Source organism: Vanacampus margaritifer, chromosome 8 (genome assembly GCF_051991255.1).
Source record: "Vanacampus margaritifer isolate UIUO_Vmar chromosome 8, RoL_Vmar_1.0, whole genome shotgun sequence".
NCBI lineage: Eukaryota > Metazoa > Chordata > Actinopteri > Syngnathiformes > Syngnathidae > Vanacampus > Vanacampus margaritifer.
The window spans coordinates 811,265-835,165 of record NC_135439.1 but is presented as its reverse complement, the minus strand read 5'-3'; the positions used below and the strand labels follow the sequence as shown (position 1 = coordinate 835,165).

Sequence of the window (23,901 nt, the reverse complement as noted above, 5' to 3'; positions counted from 1 at the left end):
CTGTTCACCGCCGCCGCTAATGGCTTTACTGCCGCTGAATAATTACAGTCGTACCTTGCTAATGGACACGCACAAACACACAATTAAAGACACAACATCTCACTAAATGAGATGTCGGACAAACACACACGTAAGCACACAATCAATCGAGTGCTTAACTAATGTTTTAGACCAGACCGACCCAGTCTTGTAAGCTTACAGCATCGCTAATGACTAAAATATCCGCATTAAAGCACTTTGCAACACTGAATGCGTTAAAGACAGGTGGCCTCATAAACGTGTTGAACACACACACACACACACACACACACACACACACACACACACACACACACACGCACACACAGGTTTGTTTTACTGTCTTTGTGGGGCCATCTCATTGACATAATGCATTTCCTATCCACTTCCCCTAACCCCAATCATCAAAAAGGATTGCCTAACCCTGTTCCTTACCCTAACCTCAACCACAAACCAATTCAAACCTAAACTCTAAAACCAAGTCTTGACCCTCAAAAAGAGGTCTAAACTTGTGGGGCCCAGCAAAATGGCCCAACATGAACGGGTGAGCCCCACAACTCTGTGAAATCCCGACATGTTGGCCCCACCATGTGACGAAAACAAGACCACACACACACACACACACACACACACACACACACACACACACATAAAATATATTGGAGCAAAACACAGTGTAAGGTTAAAAATTGGGCATTACTCAAATGATGGTAATTAAAGCAATTCATGATGCTTCTTGTTTTTGATGGCAGGTGGTCTAATAAATGTGTTAAGCGCTGCATGTGGAATCTTGCACACACGCACACACCGGCATGTGCTTTGCTTAACCACTAATATAATTACCAAAATCATCCGCATTAAATCCCTTCATGATGCTTCTGTTTTTTAATGACAGGTGGTCTCATAAATGTGCAAGCTCTATATACTGTATGGCGACACACACTAACATATACAGTAGTTAACAAATGTATTAGTTGAGCACCACACAGTGTAATTAACTAAATCAGTCGCATTAGAGCACGTCATGATCCTTCTCATTTCTTTAATGACAGGTGGTCTCATAAATGTGTTAAAAGCACACTCGCTCACGCACACACAGAGTGCTCAACAAAAGTATTAGACCACCACCCTGTGTAATTGCCAAAATCATCCGCATTAGAGCACGTCATGATGCGTCTCCTTTTTTTAATGACAGTCGGTCTACTAAATTTGTTAAGCACTGCATAAGGAGTCTCTCTCTCACACACACACACACACACACAGTGCTGAACAAAAGTATTAGACCAGCGTTCTGTGTAATTACCGAAATCATCCGCATTAAAGCACTTGACAAAGCTTTCACTCTTGTTCTCTTTTTTAATGACAGGAAGTCTCGTAAATGTGTTCATCACCGTATATGGAGTCATACACACAGCAGCCGGTGTAAGGTTACATTATTGGTAATTGGCAAAAGTCATCCACATTAAAGCACTTGACAATGCCGAATGCTCATCCTCAGTTTTAATAGAAGGAGCTCTCGTAAATGTGTTACGTGGCGAATATGGAGTCCCGCACACACATTGCATGTCTATAAAAGTGAGGCTTAAATGAGATTTCTCCCTCTTTCACTCCATCGCACGCAAGAACGCGCACAAACACACACGCACACACACACACACACGCACACACTTCCTGTCGGCGAGCGAAGTGTCAGGTTAAGCAGAATGAATGGACTGGCTGTGAAAACACAAATTGCAGAGTAAACAGATTAGAGTGAAAACAGACTCCTCCGCCTCCCTAAAACCGGAGCGCCTCGCCATCATTCACCGCCCCCACCCACCTTCCCCAACACGGCCCCTCCTTCATACCACACGCACACACATGCACTCTCACGTTACCCCAACATCAACTCCCCCCCCCCCCCACCACCACCACCCTCCATCTCACTCTTCCTATCCTTGTTATCTCCCCCCGGAAGCCACGGCAGCGTTTATGAAGTGCAGCGTTTCAGAGCACAAATGCATCCATCACCTATAACGACCAAACGTACGCGCACGACTACACCGCCACACACACACACACACACACACACACATATATATATATATATCCACACACTGTGGGCCTTGAAAAATGAGTCAAAATGTTGTAAAACTGCTCTCAACACGGGGAACTCTGTTTTGGAAAAGGCTAACAGTCAATGAGTTCAGAAAAACTGAGGTGGTTCTGGAGTCATGCCATTCAGTACCACTTCAGCTCAGATCTAAAATGATTCAAGGCTGACGTGGTGATGGAGCCGATGCGATTCCTGACCGATGTGCTGTGTGGAACTGCTGTGGTTTGAGACACAAATGAGTATATCCAGTAAATGAAGAAAATGCTAAAATGCTTTGTGTCTTCACACACCACTTCCCTGACTACATAGGCCGGTGGGTTCTGGTGTTGGGAGTCCACAGTGCCACGTAATACAGCGTTCACACGGGCCAAAGATTCTGTGTCACATCCAGGACAACAGGTGGAGTGAAACAAAAGAGTCGCTAAGACACAATAGCACAATGCTAACCGCAGCTGCCAAGCATTTATGCTAATGCGCATTCAGCAGACGAATGGCGGATTAGCGCGCTAGCGTGTTAGCTGGACACCATCCATACCCGTCCAGCTTTCAGCGGGAGGGGCCGAGGACACGGGGGTCACGTTGTGCTGGGATTTATGCAACATACTAATTAGTGACAATCGTCTTCTTGGATTGAAACAATAGTTTTAGTTTATAAAGGTTCATTTTCGGTTGTCACTTTAATTGTGCTCATAATTGTCTGGGCAAAAACCTTTTTTTCTTTTTTTCGCACATCACCGCATGCCATAGGAGTCTTCCGACACCACGCCAAGTGGTCTAGTACAAGTAAGGACCTTGGAGCAATCTTATTGGATGATGTAGTTCCAGACTGATGTGATCCAGGACTGCTGTTGCTCAGGACTGAATGTGGTTTAGGACGGACGTGGTTGATATGGACCGGTATGGTTCATGACCATTGAAGACTGACGGGATTTGCAACTGATATGGTTGAGGATGAATGTGGTTTGCGACACTCCAGACACTTTTGTGTTTCAAGACTGGTCCTAGGAAGACACAGTTCCAGACTGACGGGACTCAGGACTGATGTGATTGATGAGGATGTCATTTGGGACAAATATGATCAAGGTCTTGTGTGATTGATTTATGACCGTTGAGGACTAATGTGGCTTGCAGCTGATGTGATTCAGGACCGATGTGTTTCAAGACTACCGTGTTGAAGGACAGCTGAAGTGCAGGACGGAGGCCCTTGACAGACTTGAGGGAATTGCTCCCATTTGAATTAGAATCTAAACCACGTCCAAATAATGCTAAACAAACAAAGAAACGATGAGGTCACAGCCAGCGTCTGCATGGCGCCATTACGCAATCTTTTACGAGGCGGCTGTTTTATTTTCCTGCTCATTTTCCCGGCGAGGCGGACAGATTGTCACTCTGCCGCTCCCCAACTATCCGCTCGCTCTTTGTTCAACAAGGCACAAACGCAATTACAAAGCGCTACACGCTGACACTTTATTAGCATCATCGCCACCAGAGAGGCGGCGGCGGCGCCGCGCATGTGCTTGCTGTTTGAAGAGCCGGGGATGAAAGATTGTCCTTCTCCAAGCCGGCGTGGCAGGTCATCACTTACACTTCACATATTGGGCGTCGGGTTTGAGGGGTAAACAAGCTAAATGCCGCGGGTCAGAGTCTAATGGCGTCATATTTCAGCGCGTCGCATCTGTGCCTGTGATCTCTTCATTAAGGTGGAGGTTGATGAATGCGCAAAGTCAAACCATGCGTCTTAATCCCGCCGCCGCCGCCGCCGCCGCGCAGGGAAAGAAGAGGAAGAAGAAGAAGTTGGTGCACTCAGTCAGTCACTTCTCGGCTGCCTTCATCCGGCGTGTAATGAGATCCGACGCTACGCTACGCACGAGGACGAGCGATTAGCTTAGCCACCGCCTCTTCCTTCATTTGGACCCCGGCAGCATCCTGCTAATGCGGAAGCCTGACTTCTACAGCCACAAAATGATAAACACGGCTGACTAACTAAATAGCTTTCTAACTAATTGACTTACTGACTGACTAACTTATGAACAACACAACTACCTACCTAATACAATAGTAAACTAACCTGAATAACTCAACATCATTGACTGATTGCCTGACTTGAACAGTTCCTGACTGGCTGACTAACTGTTTGATTAGCCTACTGTCAATCTGACATATTGAACTCTAACTAACCCTAACTGACCGACTGACTCAATCACTTACTGACAAGTAACGGACTGAATGGTTTTAGTAGCCTGCTGTCGATCTGACTTATTGAACCCTATCTAACGCCAACTTTAACAAACTAGTTAACTAACTGACTGGATAGCATACTTACTAAATAACCAACTAATTGACTTGCTATCTTACTAACTAACTGAGTGACCAATTGACTTACTTATTCACTGACCCACTGACTGACTGACTCGCTGACTGCCTGACTGACTAAAGAGCATACTAATGATCTGACTTACTGAATAATGTAATAGTAAATTAAAGAATGAACTAGCTAACTAACGAACTAACTAACTGAATCACTCACTACTAAAGTAACCGAATGGATACCTAACACACTGACTGACTGGATAGCTCACTTGCTATCTCTTACTTGCTCACTCACTCATGCGCTCGCTTACTCACTTGTTAACAATCTGACCTACTGAATGAGAAAACTAGCTAAATAACTAACTCACTGAAGCACTAACCAGCTAACTAGAATCAATTTGCTACTGCTCTTGTATATTGTACATTATCTGTGAGTGTAAAATAAAAAAAAACAGCCAAGCTGTGACAGAATGATGAATGAACCACAGTCGGATTTGTTGCATCTCCAGCAAAGCATTCTGGGAGAATCCACGTTTACCTCCTGGCCGACGGACAGCTTGCTTGGGAGACTTTAGCGTCGTGCTGCCAGAACCGGAACCAGAACCACGGGGGCAAATGCGCGCCATAAATCAGGCATCTGGCACGCCGGCGGCGGCCCGCGGCTTTACAGCCACCCCAGGGGGTCCCGAGGGGCGGGGGCGATTGTTACCTTGTGGGCTGGGCCAGTCATTAAAATGGGCCACATGCTATTAGAGTGGACACACTCGGCCATAATGTCGTATCATTTCCTTGCAGACATTCATTATTCATCCGCCCTCCTGCAGGACAACCGTGAACATCAGGGGCGAACTACACACCGCAGGAAGCTGATAGCGAAGTGTGTGCGCGCAGTTCAGTCACCCATCCAAACGGTCAAAAATGGCAATAAGTTAACTGAGAATAATGAAAACACTGGCCAAGGACTCCATTCATGAGGAGATCCCGATGGACAAGGTTCAGGTCTGCTTAGCATCTTTGCTGGAAAGACAAGGATGAACAGTCGCCATTCCAGCTCAGGCACGGGATCCCACTTCTGACACCAAGTTTGTTCTGGAAATTCCTCTTAGGGGATCCCAAGGTCGGTCTTGGATCCTGAGAGAGTGGCCTTCAGTGTATTTGCTGGAATCCTAAGTCCAAGGACTGCCACCATTCAGTCTCAATTAAGGACTAAATATTCCTTCTCAAATGTCTACATTTTATTATATTGTTACCAAGCTTCTGATCATTTTTCTGCATTAATATTCAACTTAATGTCAAAATTCTCAAGGCATTATGTTCCATGTCACAATTTTACCTCCTCTCAAGCTTCTTGGTCGAGAGCGTTCATTTTTCTTCAAACTTTCAGGAATGATCATCATCATTCCATGCTGGAGCAACAATTGGTAGATTCCAATTGTTAAAAAAAGAAAAATATTTTTATCATCTGATTGAAGTTTCTTTAGGTAGCTTGTAACATCTGATCTTTCCAGCCACGTTCATACATTGATATGTTTTTTTTTTCCTATTTGTGAAGTGAAGGTAGGCACTTCGTCGGACGCATTTCTACCGTTACCAAGTCATACTTAAAGTACAAAAAAAATCTTCGGGATTGATTGTGAGTGTTATTTTCCGTCGGTCCTGCTTTAATCTTCCTGGGAAGAGAAGACGGAATGTGCTGGATGAAACGCCCCCCCGCCCGTGTCGGACCGCCACAACAAGGCAGCAGTGTGTTTTGGGGGAAACACGGGTAACCCGAGCGGCCACTTTCCATCAACCGGATCCTTTTTCCCACCTTGTCCCGCGCTAAACGGCCGCCGTGTAATTAGCCCGGCCCGCACAAAAGGGCCCGGCCGCCCCCACTAGCCCCGCATGGTGGGGGCATTTGTCCTGACGACTCATTAGGAGACCACCGATTAGCTAACGAAGGTTTAGTGTGTCGCTCGTTCCACGTCTCGCTGCCCACCTGCTCGCCTCTCCTGTTACCCGACGGGTTCGAAGTTCACGGAGTCTCCCACGGGATCTCCTCATGGAGCGGACCGATGAAAAGCTTCCAAACACTCGACTTTCGGGAAGAAGTCGAAGGATCTGGACTGCTTCCGGTGCCTCGGGACGACATGTTCCTACTTCTAATTGATCATGACAGATGTTTTGTAAACGTCGCATTGTTCAACATTCATTTGAATGCGTCAGTTTACATCAAGTCCTGATTTCAAATTGTTCTCGCATTTTGTAATTTTCCTACATTTCAAGGCGCTTTGGTGAACCAGGATCACATTTCTTATGAATGAACATCATGTTCCATGTTGGAGCAAGAACATTTCCTACTTTGACTTCCTCGTGACGCTTTAGGTGACTGATGTCATCAACATTTCAGGGATTTTGGATTTGGAGCAAGAACCTTAATCATTTTGGAATGTATTTGACACGCGATTGTTTCGGGGGGACAAAATCGAATTGATACATCACGTTCCTGGTCAGAACAGAACTCTATGGGTTATTAAAATAAGCTGCTTCTGGTACGGACTGGCTTCCGCCGACCAGCGATTCTTGTTCCACGTTATAGCAAGAGTCGGACTGATTTTCAACAGTCTGATCTCAAGTTGCTTTAGGAAGTTGGTGTCAACTATTCGCACGCTCTAAACATTCTGCTGAGCTTCTGCAAACTTTCAAGGATCCTGTTGAGTTTCAGTCAAATGTGTCATTAGCTAGTATAAAAATTGAAACGGAATCAACATTCCTTGCTTACTTCACAATTCAATTCAAAATTCCTAACCCTAAAACTTGTTGCCTACTTCCAATTGTCAACACACCTCTAAATATTTCAGGCCATCTTCTCATCATCTTCAACCTTTCTGGGATTATTCTTCCATTTGGAGCAAGATCCCTTTTAATTCAAAATAGTATTTGAACCCCAAATTTGTTGCCGTAAATGCAATGTCAAAATATTCCAATCAAAATCATGACATGTCTGAAAACGAGCCAAAACGAAGCAATCAACTTTAAAAAAAAAGTTTGCTTTGCTTCCCTTGAATGACCCTGCAGTTTGCACTCGGTTTGGCCCCTCCCAGATTTATGCAAATGTATGCACATTGAATCAATTCCTTACATCAGCATATGTTTAAAAAAAAAAATGGAAGGGCTTTTTCCGGTGGCTTTTCCTGTCCGCTGCATCTGTGACACTTAAAATATTGAGTTTAATCCGCCCGGCAACGGCGGCACAAGTCGAGGGGGCTCGTTTAAAACTTGTGCTGGCTTGAGAATTAACGGAGCGTCTCGCCAAGAAAGGGCCGTTAGCAAAATGTGCCGGCATAAGCGAGCGCCAATTCCACGGCTGAGACGATAGTGGCGAGCGAAGAGACAACGCGTTAGCTCTCATATTCTCTTTGGTTCTCATTTGAGCTGTTTTGAATTTGGACAGCAGAAAAATATTCTGCATTTATTTGCTTCATTCTTGTACATCATTTCATTACTTTTGGATTCTTTTGATCAGGTTCAGTTTTCTTTCTGTTTGGTCTCGCTTGCATGTTTTCTACTCATTAGCTTTCCGCCTCCACCGGTTATATCTGACCTGTTCCTTGTGTCGACCAATCAGCTCCCTCCAGACACTTGTGTCATGTCAAGGTGTGCCTTGTTGTCTTGTCAACTTGTTTACATTTCCTTATTCAGTTTCCTTCGGTCTGTCTCAGGTTATTGATCCTGTAGTTTGTAATCGGATCTTGAGAATTTATATTTTTGGCTTGGAAACTGAACGGTGTGTTCATGTTAGGGTACATTGTGGGGTATGCAGTATCAGGGGGTCAATCAAATAAAATTGGGTCTCGTGTCAGGTTCCAGCAGAGTGTCGCCCGCTAATTAGCCTTAGCAAACGTGTTTAGCGGGAAAGCAACCTGATCAAAAATGCCTGCGTTGGGATCACGTTGTTGAATTCCTGTCTGATAAGTGGAGCGGGGGGCGGCGGGGGGCGTCGTCCTTATCGAGCGCCGGCAGACTTGATTTGGAACGAGCAAAGAGAGGCTGTGGAGGGGGTGGGGGGGGGGGGGGGGTAGATTTGTTTTATCGGCAGTTTTGCACGCGGCTGCAGAACGCAGCCGTTTCACTTCAGCCTTTAATGGCCAAGCCAGTCAAATAAATAAATATTTCAAATATATCATAGCTGACAAATGACACCAGCGCCATATCTTTCCGAAACAACAACCTTGGAGCATCAATGGAAAGTTTTCAAGAGATGACAGGTAATATATGTATACAAGTACATTAGTTGCGCATCAGTCACTACAGCGGACAAGAATGCAAAAGATGTTTCTTTTTAGATTCATATGAGTCAACGTGAACGTTGCGTATCAGTCACTACAGTTGATAGCAACTCAAAATCGGATTTTGAGCGTCACATCAGTCGCGACGGTAGACGGAGGCGTTCAAAACACCTCCCGGACGATATTACAGGAATCGTCTCGCTGGGCTAGTTGAGCAATGAGCTTGTCTGGGTCGTTATTGATCACCCGGCGTCCGTTCACCTAACAGGCGGCGCCCACTTCATTAGTCGGAGGGAGAGCAGCTAATTACGCCTCACTTGAAGCGCCTGCTTTATTGCCGTCGTCTTATAGCCAGATCGATGCTAAGCGGCGGTTAGCACACGACCCACGCATCTTATACATGCTATTGTTTACGCACCTGTATTGATTGATAACCCATTTGAAGGGTACAGTCCGGACCGGTCGCCGCTCAATGCCAAGACACGTAGATACCAAAAAACAGACTTGGGAGCCTTCAATGAATTTAACATGCTAACATGTTTTGGGATGGAAAATCACAACATGGAATCTCCAATCATAAAGTTCGAACCCTGAACCTTGACTGTGATGCATATGTGCCAACCACTAGGCCACCATGCAGCCAAATGAACGGATCAAGTTCAGCAGTACAAGAAAACGACTTGTTTTTCTGGTGCGTGTGAGGTCAGAGCGACCCGCGGGAACATCCTCTACCTTGCCACCATCTTCTCAACTTCTCACGCCGGCAGCAAAGACGCACGGATGGACAGACGGATGATTCTTTTTTTTCCCCCTACTTCTTCTTTTTCTTCCTCCTCCTCGAGACCCGTCAAGAGGAAAAGGGAGCTGCTGTCCGAGGCCGAGGCAGGGTTGATATTTCACCAGAGAGGAAAAAGAAGAAAATTGATGCCAGGAAAGCAGCGAGATCACAAAGACTGCTTTTGCTCCGTCACAAATGAAAATCCAATGTAACCAAAAAAAAAAAGGTCTGAGGAATGAAGGAAGACATACTATATATATATATATATATATATATATATATATATCTCGTGTGTGTGTGCATGTGTAGATGAGACTTTGGGAATCCTGCAGGCCCTCGCGGAGACAATGATCTTCAATTATCAAATGTTCTTTCCCGAACTCCAGACGGCGCCGGGAGAAGCGAAGAAGACAGCGGGCAGATATTAGTGGCAAAATGGAGAAGTAGATGAAAGATGAACATTTTATTCATCAGCGTCCATTAGGGCGCTCGCCGCCTCAGCTTCCTGGATGCGTCTTGACAATTTTGCAGATGGTACGCTTTGTAAACACGCCTTCCCACCGTCACTCCGCTTTCCCCCGCTTCTTCCGCCCCCTCGTCTTTATTCCCCGGGAGGGAAGCAGCGCCAAGCCACAAGAAACATGGAAGCTTCTGGCATTCTACTCATCCGCTCCAAAATGGTGTCGGATGTGAGATACCGTCCAATTCACCAAAGTGAGTAAATACATCCACAAAATAGTTTGAAGATCAGAAGAGAATTCAAAGTGGTAAAAGGAGCTTCGCGTCAAGCTTTTGCTTTATACTTTGTCAAGTTCTTCAACAAAACGTTGTCATAAGAACCACAAAAAAGTATCAGGAAGAAGTCATGCCAAAAAGACATAGAAAGGCTGACATTGTGATTCCTTTCCAGCGATCGTTTTATTCGTTTTAAAAATGTAGCCCCTGTAACCAGATTTGTTTAACAACATAAAACACGAGTAAGACCCACAAAAAAGTATCAAGAATAAAAAAAATGAATAAAACAAAACAGGAAGTCGGCCATCTGTGTTTGAAGCAGCTCAATTTGACCCTTTCCTATTTTCAAAATTGAACTCTTTTTTTTCTCCACATTTTTTTTAATTTATTTCTCTTCCAATTGTTACTAAATTTGAACCTAGTTTAATGACCAGGTGAACGACCATAAATTTCCAAATATTTGGAAACTTGATGACTCACTGTAAAATGCAAAACAGTAGCAGATCTTGGAGGGTTTGTTTTCTTTTTTTTCTTCTTCTTTTTTTCGGAAGGCGGGACCCAACCCTAAAGTCATGAAATTGTGTGGGCGTGTCTCATGAAGCCAAGGACAAAAAGCCACAGCAAGGCTACCATTTTGGTTCAAAGTGTCCATTTTAGGCTCAATTGGTTGAATCGCACCTAAAAGGAATCCAGTCGAACCTGGCAACACCAACTTTGGTAGAAATGTCCGTCTTTGGTAGATGCACGAAAAAGTCAAGTGCAGTTGAGAACGTGTCTTCAGTGTGTTTTTGTGTGTGTGTGCAACAAAAGGCGGGCGGCATGAAAGCGTGTTTACCCCCCTGAAAGGCGGGTGGGGTCATCACCGCCCTAATTAAGCCGCTGAGTATTTTTAGCTTCCCGATCTGCTGTCAGCCGCTCGGCGTGTTTATCCGAGCGGCGGAACAAACGCATTCATCGCCAACTGTCATGTTAGCGCCCCTCCTGTCGGCCGCGTGGAAGGCGGTCCTGCCGGGAAGCGTTACATCAAACGCACCCCCCCCCCCCCCCTCACCACTAGGAGCACCTTTAATTACTCGCCGCCTCTCAAGTCCTGTCGGCTCTTCTCGCTTTTTTGGCCGCGTTTCAAGCAGCTTCCTCACGCGAGTCGTCGGCTTCCTCGCGTACGCCAACGTGAGCTTCGACGAGCGCCAAAGTGAATTCATGTGTCACCTTCACTTCTATTAAGTCTTCTGATTGCTAACGATCCATCAGCGCCAATAGTGGGCTTAGTTTCAGGGTATTTTTATGAATGGTTGTTACTCAGCATTGTCAAACGATAACAAGATGCGAGCAGTGATCAAAGGGCAACTTAATGTAATGCAAGTTGACCGTCACGCGCCATCCTCACGCTTTGACCAAAACGCAAATGACGATCAGCTATCCGTCTCGTAAACATGGTCCACATTTGGAAGCAATCAGGTACAATTTGGATGGACCTTTGGACAAAATGAGTGTAAAAGGCCCTCAAATTCATTTTTTTTATTTTATTTTATTTTATTTTTTTTTTTCTGGGAGATCTCAGTATTGATCATTTGACATGTCATCATCATTGTTCTCCCTTTTTTTTTTGTATGTGTGTTTGTGCGTGTGTGTGTGCGTGCGTGCGTGCGTGAGAAAGAAAAAAAAAAAAGAATTCCCATACCGTTCACCTAAACCGAACACTTCCAAATCCAGCCAGAGTCGTGGGGCCGCCAGGAGACCCGAAGGGAGACCAAAGAAAAGAAAGAAAAGCGAAGCCCTCAAATTCAAATGGCAGGCGTCATGTTTCTTTTCAGGAGAAGAGAGGCTTCTTGAGACTTTTTTTTTTGTGTTTGTATCCTTGTGACAGGCATGCCTACCGAAATCCAAGTTGCCAAGGCGGAATTTTCAAAGAAAATCGGTTTGGGCAAAATTGAGCAAACTGAGAATACGATGGCCACTTCAAGCCAAAATGGCCGCCCTCCTGCACCTTTTCAATGGTGACTTTGTGAGACTTTTTGATGCGTCTCCATGTGATAGACATGCCCACCTAATTCCACCTCGCCAAAGCAAACTGGCTGTGGGGGATGAATTTTCAATAAAAAGGTTTGGCAACATTGAGTAAACCAAGCCTACAATGGCCACTAACATTACAGCCATCTTGTGTGTTTTCAGTCATGACCTTTTGAGACTTTTTTTTTTCATGCGTCTCCCTGTGATAGACACGCCTACCAAATTACACGTTAGCAAGTTGAGCTGGCATTGCGGGATGACTTTTGAAAGAAAATTGACTTCAGCAAAACGGATTCAATTGAGCTTACAAAGGCCACTTATCAAAAATGGCAGCCCTTCAGTATCTTTTCAGGCATGGCTTCTTGAGGCTTTTCTTTGTGTGCGTCTCCATGTGATGGACGTGCCTATCAAATTTCATGTTGCCAAATGGCTTTGGGGGCTGAAATTTTCTGTAAAAATAAGGTTCAGCAAAATGAAGTATATTAAGCCTGCAATGTCCACTTCATAGCAAAATGACAGCCCGATGGCTTCTTCCGTCTTTTTTGTGCGTCTCCAAGTGACAAGCTTATGCACAGAAGTTGATGTTGCCAAATTGAACTGGTTCCTGGATTCGGTTTCTTAGACATGACATACATTCCAACTATACATGTTTTGGCAACATTTAAGGTGCGTATTCCTTGAGGCAGTGATTGGAATTGTTTAGTGGATTCGGGTGTGAAGTGGCTCGGGGAGGATGGTGGCCAATGTAACATGATTGTTTGTTTTGAGGCGATATTTTTCATCTTCAAATGTCTGCTGCGTCTTTTTGCGCGCCTCCGCCTTCCCGCCGCTTCGTTTCCGTTCGAGAAGATTTCCCGAGCGGTCGTGTTTTTCAAGCCGCGTCTGCCATCATTGACTTTTTATGGACTCCAACCCGCTGGCATGTTTTTCGCAAGGAGCGGCTCCCCGAGCAGTTCTTAGCCGGCCCACTTTTGATTTGCGCGTATTTAAAGCACACCGGCAAAATGTTTCCCCCCAGAAGCTCCGTGGCCATTTTTACCAGATGTTTTCACGCCATTTGCCTTTTATTGTTATCATCATTCCCTTTCTGGGAATATTTTCCATTTTTCACCTCTCGCTTGAAATACTTTCTCTTCCTCATTAAAGTTTCCCCCCCTCTTATTAAGCTTTTATTTCTCCCGTTTGGTGATAAATGTTACAGATCACTTGTGCAAAGCAGACATTGCTAATTAAGATTATATTACAAGCACATCAAAGGGAAAAACTTCATCCAAAAATGTCAGGAATTATTTCCCAGCTTTTAACTCACTTTTTTTTCTTCTTTTTTCCCCCCAATCTCGCTACCTTTTTGCAGCAATTCCGCGCTGCTCAGTGGACCAGGTGACCCAAGAGACGCAGCTCCTTATAATGGATTCTTTTTTTCTTTTAGGGCCTGAGCATGTAGCGAAATCATTTCCTTTATTCAGTTTCTTTCTTAGTTGCTATTCTGAGGCCAATTTTATTGCCTTTGGTACTTTTAAGGCTCACCGGATTTTTCCAACCCTGGTGAAACTTCTACCAATCTGCATTTGTTAGATGTAAACGCCAACACGTGGCTTACTATTCGCCCCAGATGTGTCTGATGTGCCTGAAATTTGCTAGTCATGCCTAGCGTGAGTTCGACCCACGGAAAAGTATGCAGGAGCCATCCTCAAAAAGTCTCCTGCTATTTCAGTTTAAAGAAAACATTTTATGTTCATTTTAGCCTTTCATGCAAATTTGAAAATTGAGCCCAAAACGGCAGTTTTATTTAGCAATATGAAATTCGCTAGACAAGTCGGCAGGCCCACAGAAAAGTCTCAAGATGCCATGCCTGATAGGAAGTCAGCCATTTTGGTTTGAAGCAGCCATTTTATTGGCATTTGGGAAATCGGCATGAATTTGAAATTGTGAAATTTGCTTGACAAATCTAGCACACAAAAAATATCTCGAAAAGCAATGCCTAAAAAGAGACGGGAAGTCAGCCATTTTGGTTTGAAGCATCCATTTTAGGCTCATTTTGTCCATTTCTAGGGATGCTTCAATGACAAAGCCCTCCTGCAAATGTTGTCTGTTTGCTATCAAATTTGAGGCTTGTATACAAAGCGTATGGCAAAGGCCCATCCATCTTTATTTTATTTCCATTCCTCTTTTTTTTCATTTCCACATCAAATTGAAACAAATCCCAAAGCGCTTAAAAGCTCAAACTGCCACCTGACTTCCCAGAGAGGAGCAGCGGAATGATGGGAGGCTGGAAGAGGGATCGGGGGGTGCAACAGGAGGAAAGGGGTTGAGGTAGGTGGGGGCGGGGGGTATGGGGGGGGGGGGGCGTCCTCTCACACAATGAAGCGACAGAGTTGGTTTCGTCTCGGGAGGATTTGGTAAATCCGTAACTGTGTCGAGCAGCTTTGGACAGAAAGGAAAGGTCTGCCTGAGCGTGACAACCGGCTTTATTTTATGTCATTGTATTCAAATTTAACACCTCCCCAACACTTATCGCCCCCCGCGCACTCCCCGCCATCGCGGCACGCACTTTGAAGACGGCTCACCGTGGAGAAGGACACATTTTCCCCTTTTTCCAAAGTCGCCTTGTCGTGAATCCAAGCGGAGAAAGTTATTTTTTTGTGACGCTTGACACGCTGTAAAAAATGCTCACTTAACCCACAAAGTCGAGAAATCCCGTCCCGCTCGTCCCGTCTTGCCTTTTATACGGAAAAGGTCGTAACATCAGCAAGCGGCAGGAAGGAAGGCTTTTTCATGTCGCCACTCACGCACACCTGGAGGACGTTTCTTTGCTCTGACAACATGTCAAAAGACACTTCCTGTAAAAGCAGACTAGGACAGTAAAAAGTGTGTGTGTTTTGGAGCCAATTATCACACTTCCTGGTTGGGATGCAAATATTCCACATTTTCTTAATCCTTTTCCTAATCCAGAATCTTCTATCCACGTAGAGCGACGTTAAGAACAATGAAATATTCCTCCACTAGATGGCAAAAGGTACCTACCGTGAGTCCTCACCTTCCTTCCTGCCAAAGCAAAATGGAAAATGTCTGTTTCAAACCAAAATGGCAGACTTTGGGAATGGTGTTTTGAGACTTTTTTTTTTGGTGTGTGGATCTGCTCATGACCAAATGTATTGTTGCTAAATGAAACTGGCTCCAGCGGCTCAATTTTCAAAAATGGCATTAATAATGATGGCCGCTTAAAAACAATGCAGCAGACTTACTGTGTCTTGCTGGTTCTGGAGGCTTTTTTTGTGGGTCGAATCATAACAGACGGTCCTAGCAAATTGCATGTGGCTCAATGAAACTTCCTCCATTTTCAAAATTTGCATTATTGGCTAAAATGATTGTAAAATGGCCACTTCAGACTTAAACATAAGACTTTTTCTTTGAGACTTTTCTTGTGGGTCTAATCATGATAGACAAACCTACCAAATGTCATGTCGTTCAATGAAACTGGCTTCAGGGGCAGAATTTTCAAATTTGCATGAAAGGCACCACTTGTACGTATGAGAGCAGCCTGAGCCGCATGCTGCTTCACCACGGCTTTATAATGTGATGGCACGTCGCGGGATTTCCCACTGGAGGAGTGAAATTCCTCCTCCCGTTCTCGTTCTTCTTCATTACTCACGAGTCAAACCGTCGGTCATCACGGGACGGGACGGAGTCTCCACGGACGCCATTTAAGCGCTAAGCGCGGCTTTAATGAAGCCCGCCGGGACCCCCGTGCGAGCGGGCGGGCGGCAGGATCTTGCGGCGGGAGGTCGGGGGAATCTATCGCGCGGCTGTGTAGCGGCACGCGAGAGTGTGGAGGCGGACGTCCCACAGCGGCAGGCTGGCAACACTGTCGCAGCGACACCTTGACTGCATTAGCAGCGCTTTCCAACAGTTTGTGTGAGATCGAAAGTGTGTGAGAGTGAGCGTGTGAAATAGACACGTGGAGAGAGTGTGTGTGCAGGGGATTTGGTGCCATTGACTGTTGTGATGGTACGTCGTTTGATTTTTTTTATTAATGTAATCACTTCATGCTAGTTAGCAAAAAAAGGGGGGGGAAAAGATAGTCGTCCAATTGTGCAACATCAATTCGCATGTATAACGTTCACGTATGGTATTCCACAAGGTTCAATTCCAGGGCCTCTGCTCTTTTCATTATATCTGCTTTTCCGGGATTCCATCTTAAATTCGTCTCAAGTTCTCGTCCAGCACAACTAGCTATCAATAGCAAAACTAAATTAACACTTCATTGTGTTGAGTTTGATCTGGCAGCTGTTTTTAACTTATTTTTGATTGCGGAATCCAAAACTGATCTCAGTTTTTCTCAATCCGTCTTTTTTTTTTTTTTGCCATATTCCTTAAAAAAAAAGTTGAGAATATGGTTGTATGTAAATTGAACACCAATACGGAATACAAGCTTACAAGTTACAAGCTTTGAAAACGTAAAAAAAACGTATGTATGCTAATTGGCACAAGGTCAAGAGTTCAGCCAGCATGAATTATTTTCATTGCTTCCATGCTAGCTTTGTGTTTGCATTTTGTCAGTGCACGATTGTGACTTGACAATCAAGTTTCCACGTAGCCGCCGTCCAATCGTATAATCAGCAATCTTCTTACTACAGTCTTACTACAGCTGATCAGCACATAATTGTGCTGGTCTGCTGGCTAAATTGTTTAGATTAAACCACATCAGCATGCACATTTTTGTTTTAGTCAGCATAAATATGAAACTGAACTGATTTTTTCAAAAAGTACAAAGCAACATTTAGAATAGAATTTTAAGGCCTTCCACAGTCGGCATGAAATGATTGAATCTTAATTCCATCAATCACAGTATGCAAAATGCCGTCGTTGACAATTGCTCACTCCGATTGGCTGTTAGCTAGCAAATGCTAACCAGCGCATGAGAGTACACAAAAGCAAAGCAATTCTTGAGTCAACAAAGCTGAGCAAAACGTTGCTTCGTTCCTCGACTTGGATGACGAGTGTGTTGGCCAACATGCTGGAAATGCCTCCATTTTGTTTTTTTTGTCATGGAACCATGACATGCATAGAATGACAAATATAATATGAGTCGGGTGTGTGTACACATGCATGCGTCTGTGTTTGGCATGGAGATAATGTGTGCGCGCTTGTGCGTGTTTAGAGGAAGTGCCGTCTTGTTGTCCTGCGCTCCAAATCAAGCCACCTTAATCGTGCGCTGTTGCCTCTTGACTGATGTCTGAATCATGATCAAGCTTCCTAAGCCGCACTGACACCACATGAAGGGCGGCTTTTATTCTCCGCTCTCTGTCTGTGTGTGTGTGTGTGTGTGTGTGTGTGTGTGAGAATCCAGTCTACTAATCTCTCGCAGCTTGTTTTCAACCAGTTCAGCAAATAGCAACTGAATGTGACATGCGCACACACATTGTATCTGACACACACACACACACCAAGGAGAAATCTTTTTAGTACATGGAGGGACTGCATACATGCTGCGCTATTGTTTAGCATGCCTGCCTCGCGGCTTGAGGTTCTGGGTTGGAGTCCCGGCCGGCAGTTGACTCTCGGCCAATCCGTAGCGATGAGTCGCAGTCGTGTTCTGACGTCGACAAGGAAAGTGCTTTTGATTTGCTGTCAGTGTGACATCACAGCTCATTTGCATACAGAAGAAAATAACTTTTGAAATGTAGACACCGAAAAAGACAAGTTTGCCAGGGTCTCTCTAAACCAGGGACCCCCCTGTTTTTAATGGAAAAATATAGAGAGAATGTTTTTCTTGACCTATTATCTATTTATGGTGAATCATTTTGGGGGCTTTGTGAAAAAGAAAATATCTCATTTTTAAAAAGTTACAATCATTGTCACTGCTGTCAGCTTCTGAGGAAGGTGGTAGCGAATGTAAATTAAATCCAAACCTTATTATCTTACAAAGGAGAAAAAAAAAACAAATATCAGCTGTCCATCCCTGCCGAAAACGTGGGCTGGCCAGAGAGTGGCCAGGGTTGGCCACGGCCACCCCTGGCCCCCACGTCGCTCCGCCACTGTGAATGCTAGCAACTTTGATTAGCCGCCGATGCCTGCAACTTTTCATATCTGTTGTTGTTTGTTGTCATTTCCGGCGATGATCAAGTTGCTTCCAAGTCAAATAAATGTTAGCGTCACCCACAACATGCTGAAAAATGAAACATGAAAGAAAGCATTGATCCATTCCAAATGTTTGGGACAAAGAACATCTGGCCGTCGGTGCGACAGCAAGAAAAAAACAACGTTGAAAGTGTCTGATTGTCAAAAGCTTGCCGGCAAAAAGCGTACGGCGCAGTTGAAAAGTGGAGGAAGTGATGAAACGCTGATTAGAGGAAACGTTTGTTGTGCCGCGTTAAAGGCACACAAACACACAATTGTTTTTCTCCGCTTGTTAAATGTGTCAATCATGCGAGCCACGTCGTGCCGGCACAAAATGGATGCGCCGAGATTTTGATTGATTTGTGTGATTGTGTGTGTGTGTGGTGTTTGTTAGCAACCAAGAAACATAAATACAAATGAGGGAAATGAGGTAGAAATTGCTCCGGCTTAAAAGAAGAAGGAACAAGAAAACATTTGACTCCTTTTGTGGCACCTTTTAGCTCAGGTGGCCGGCAAACGCAATTGCACTCTTGCTAAGGTGATGGGGTGGGGGGGGGGGGGGGCAATCCTCAAAATGGGACTCACTATAAGAGCTAACCTAATGTTCAGCTTTCTTCTGACTTGCTTTAATTTTTTTATTTTTTTTTTAATTAGATTTGATTTAATTATTTTAAAAAATAGATTTAATATCATTTGTAATTTTTAACTGGATTTAATTTAATATATGTTTTTAATTTCCTTTTATTTGATTTTTGATACATTTATTTTATTTACTTTAATTGATATATTAACTTTTTTTTTAAATGTAATCTTATCTTTAGTTTTATTTTTGCTTTATTTGAATGATTGATTGATTGATATTTGAATTGTCATTTCTTTTGTTTATTTTAATTATGTGTGATTCTACTTTATTTTATTTCGGCACCTAGTTGTGATTTCATTTTAATCTATTTTAATTAGGCATAATTTCATGTTATTAAAAAATCCATTTCATTTCAAGCATCGTTGACTGATATAACAATCCTCATCCATTAAGTACGTGGTTTCTTAATTAATGTATTTTGAAAATGTATTGTCCGTCGATATTCATCCAAAATGGAGAAATGTGCTTTTGACAGTCAGCAAATGCGCTTTTGTAGAGTTTCTCGCCATGTTGACAATTCGTTAAAACGTCGCTCGCGGCCTAGCAAAGCGTCGCAGGTGCTTCAAAGTGCCGCCTCATCGTCGCCGATGCGGCGGCGGCGAAAGTTCACAAAGAAGAAAGTGCGCTGACTTTGGCTGCAGATTAAAACGGCTCGATTAGAAGCAGCGCCGGGGACGGGCGGGCGGGCGATCAGGCGGGCCGGGTGTGGTTCTGCGCTTCTATTAGTTTTTAAATGAAGTGCTGGCTTGATTTATGTGCGCGGCTGCTTTTGTGGGTGCGGCGCACAAATGAAAGGAAGTGGTGGGAGCGGCGCCACGGCCGTAAAACCCGCTCAGTTCTCATCAGTGATGACTGATCGTTCCTTATTAGCATCATATTGTTTGCTCTTAATTGAATGCCTTCCTGTCAACACAACACGGCGGTTGGAAAAGCATTCTTTGCGCTTGTAAAATTCTCTCCCGTCAACCGAAAGGTCGTCGGTTTTTGCGTGAGGTCGTGGAGATGTTTGTAGAAATCATGGATAGACCAGACGATTATCGCTGCCCATATTTGGCATTTTGACAAATATCGCCATCGACCTTTTTACAAATCTGAAGGCCGATAAAGCCGATATCTCACCGAGCGGTGAATGCTGGTGAACGCGTAGCGAATTTAGGCTTTCCCTCAAGATTCGTAAGACGTTCACCGACAGTTTTTACTTTTACCCGAAAAAGACATTTTGAGCATATTCAGACCATTTTTGACTGTCTGTGAAGATCTTTTGAAACATTTTACAAACGAAAACTTCAAATTAGCTACATTCGCATGCATTTGTTGCTCAGTGAGATACTGGGAACTTTTCATTTATGGATTTGTTTAACTTCCCACGATACAAAAATGATGCTGACACTGGGACAGTCCCAACACTTTGTATTTTTTAAGCTTGCAATCCTTTATATGTTTAAAATTATTCTAAAAGAAAGCGTTGTTTTTTAAATTTTGATGCTATTTTCTCTTTTACTCCAATTGAATATCGTCTTGAAATATCCGTCTTCTTCACTACTGATAATCGTTCTCGGCCTTGAAAAAAACATATCGGTCTGGCACTAGTCTGGAACTTAAGAAAAATAGTTCAGCAGCCTGCTTGCATTCCGGCATATTAATATGTTCAAATGTACATTCGTACGTACTTGCCTTTCAAAAATGTTTACGCCACGCTGGCGTCCATACTGACAAACAGCGTCAAAACAAAAAATGGTAACCGACCGGGTCGAATCTCAAAGCTTGCAGTGAAGTGATGTGAAGACGACTCAAAAAAAGAAGGCGGATTGTAAACGTGACGTCCACGAAGCCGTTTGGGATTTACAGCTGAAAAACGCGAGATGGCGCTGACGTTCGTTTCGCACTCAGTCGCGCTTTGCCACCCAAAAAGCAGCGGCGGAATTTACAGTTTAATTTGCTTAATATAGAAGGGGGGGGGGGGGATGTGTGTGTGTCTGTAAATTTACAGCGGCCCTCAATTAGAGGAGGCTGCGGGGACCGGTTAGTGCGAGGAGATGGCGGCTAATGCAAATGCGCCGCTCGATATTGCTGTGTTTGCCTTTCTGCGCAAGGCCTTGTTTACCCTGGCGTGCGCGTGCGCGCGCGTGTGCGTGCGCGTGTGCGTGCGCGTGCGCGTGCGCGTGCGCGTGCTAATGGCTCACAGTCGAATGTAAAAGCAAATGTAGAAGCATATTGAGCACATTGCAGGCCGCTTTGCCGAGGCGCGGCTTGTTAGCGAGGCTAAACGAATACACGAGCGGCCCGGAGTGTTCAGTCAATAGCGGCAACTTTTCCGTCTTCTCCTCCTCGTTGCAAATTCAGCGAGGAAGGTCAGCTTTGTTGTGTGTGCGCGGCAGCCAGATGAGAAGCACTGAGTGCGCCGCTTTTGCGCAGCTTAACCCTGAGACGTTGCTCCGCTGTGAATATAAATATGATTAAATGAAGTGTCAGGGTCGAAGCGGCGGCGTTAAATAAAAAGAGCCAGACCGGGCCGGGCCTTTTACTGCATCCTCTGGTGGCCCCGAAAGCCCCGCAGCGCTGGCTTGGCGCGCTCTGATCTCGCCTGGGTCGGAACCGCGTCGCTGTCGGAGGAGAGCGCGGGCGGAATACTGATTGCGATCATGTGAGCGTTTTGGTTAACAAATTCAACTTCACGTTGGCTCCTCGTGCCAAAAAACAACCGCACCGAGAAAAAGTAAATAACGGTACGACGCTAGTTGAAAATCAAAACCTAAAATGCTGAGTCAGCGTTTGCGAGCTGCACTCGCAGCTTAAATCATCCAGGCGGACGCAAGTCCTCCTGGGAATTTATTCATCCGCAAACACGTCGTCAAATTTGGGGAAATAAAGTATCGGCAGAACCGGATTAACATACGCTAATCGAGAAAAACATCCCCCGAACATTAGGGGGAAAATCCCTAATCTCCCGTCAGCAGAAGCCGAAAGGCGCCAAAGCGCAGCGCTGACGAATGGCCTCTCTGATTGAACCCAGACATCATCAATCACACGCCGAGCCGCTCGTGCGCCGCCACGACGTCCCCGCCGCTTTATTGGCGACGTCCGGGGAGACTCCTCGCGTCCGGCTTGATGGGGAGGGGATTCCTCGGACCGCCGCTGCCGTTTCCTGTCGGGATTGCCCAGCGGTTTTTACCCCCGCGTGTCGTTTGATTCTTTTTCCGACAAGGCGTACCGTTTCAAGCCTGGGGTCGGGTTTCAAACAAGGGTTCCAGTTTTAAATGTTCAATTGTCTAAATCGTTCATAAAAACACAAAAAGTACAAAGATGTGCGCTGCAATGTACTTCCAGGTGAGCTCACAATGAGCACTTGCTTCTTCTTGGCTTTTTTTCTCAGCAGTCTGGATGCACCGCACTGCCTCTCACAGGTCGGTGCAAGTACTACAACAGACATCTGCATTACAACTAGCACAAAAACAAGAATAGTAATCATCAATAGACAGGACAATATAGATGATGTATGATATAGTTGAAGTGAAGTCAACTTTTTTGTGGTGTAAAGTTGTGCAAAGTTGTTGCGTGCCTCCGAGTGTCTATTTTTGCCTCGAGGGCGTTTGTGTGTTTCCAGTAGCGAGGTCCGACCAAAGGCGCCCTCAGCAGCTCCGCAGCTCCGCAGCCCTCAACGGCGCACCCCCACTCCGGGGCTGCAGTAATATCCACAATAATGACTCAGCCAAGCAAACAATATTGAGAGCTTCTTTTCTCGTCCGCAGCCGTTATTTCCCGGTGGAGGCGCTTGGAATTAAAAATGAAATGTATCTCTCTTTTTTTCCCGTCTTCTTTCAGCCCATCAACACTTTTATGTATTTTCATCTCGGTTTGGGCATCAAGAGGAGACTGGAAGGGATGGTCAGACTCAGATTTACGTTTTCACGACAGGGTGACACTTTCAACACAAAATGTCGTTGAAAGTCAGGGTTTGAAATGAGGATTTCCGGTTTGTGTTGGCGTTTCAAGCCAGAGTTGGGTTTCAATGAGCGCCTCGGGTTTTAAATGAGACAGGATTAAGTCTAAAAGAATGCTTTCAAAGCTGGGTTAGTGCTCGAAATATGGTGAAGAGTATCAATAAAACAGGTTTAAGGAATTTAAAAAAGGATTCGGGTTTCAGTCCAGGGTTTGGCTTTTAAATAAGGATGCCAAGACGGACAAGAAAAAGAAAAAAGAAGTAAGCTTAATCATCTTCTGCCAAGTTTTATGTTGCTGCGTAAAACTGACTTTGGGGGGCTTCATTTTCAAAAGCGGACAGTAATACTTTTTCCCAAGCTTGAGCTTTCCTTGGTGTTCCCCGAGTGAACACTCGAGTCTGTTGAGCGTCCGTCAGTCAATCGCAGCCCAGCGAGTCTCTCCATCACGCTCGGCTGATCAATGGACTGAGGAGCGTTTGGCACCTGAACATCATCGGCCTTCCGTCGGAAGAGGGAAAAGAACGCCCGGGAAGCCGAAAGGCGGCGAGGGCGATCCATGCGAGAAGCGGCCAACGTTCAAAGGCGAGCGCGAGACCCGTCGCGCTCGGCCCGTCGCGCTCGGCCCGTCGCGCTCGGCCCGTCGCGCTCGGCCCGTCGCGCTCGGCCCGTCGCGCTCGGCCCGTCGCCGTAATTGAACGCTCCCGTGTGCCCGAGGCCAATCGGACGAGAAGCGCAAGACGTGAAGCGAGACAGCTGCTGGATGACGGCCAATCAGGAGCCGGTCCAACCTCGCCAGGCACAAAATGAACATCCTGTTGTTTCTTGTACTTTGGATTTGGATCGATGACTGTTGCCGGGCGGTTTTGCATGAGCAAAACTAAATGGGGTTCGGGTTTAATCATTTCAAAAATGATTTTCAAATACAATTTCTTTCTTTCTTTCTTTCTGTGTCTTTTTTTTGGGGGTTCTAAAAATGTCAG

General features: G+C 45.0%; 1 protein-coding gene across 1 annotated transcript in view; it reads left to right on the top strand.

The window, feature by feature from the left end:
* The window catches only part of LOC144056537 (uncharacterized), a 109,667-nt gene extending 86,055 nt beyond the window's left edge, over positions 1-23,612 (top strand). Inside the window, exons 5-6 of the mRNA XM_077573451.1 lie at positions 3,814-3,952; positions 23,433-23,612. Of these exons, the coding sequence (XP_077429577.1) occupies positions 3,814-3,952; positions 23,433-23,612 (319 nt within the window). The remainder of the gene's footprint in view (positions 1-3,813; positions 3,953-23,432) is intronic.
* Positions 23,613-23,901: the final 289 nt, after the last annotated feature.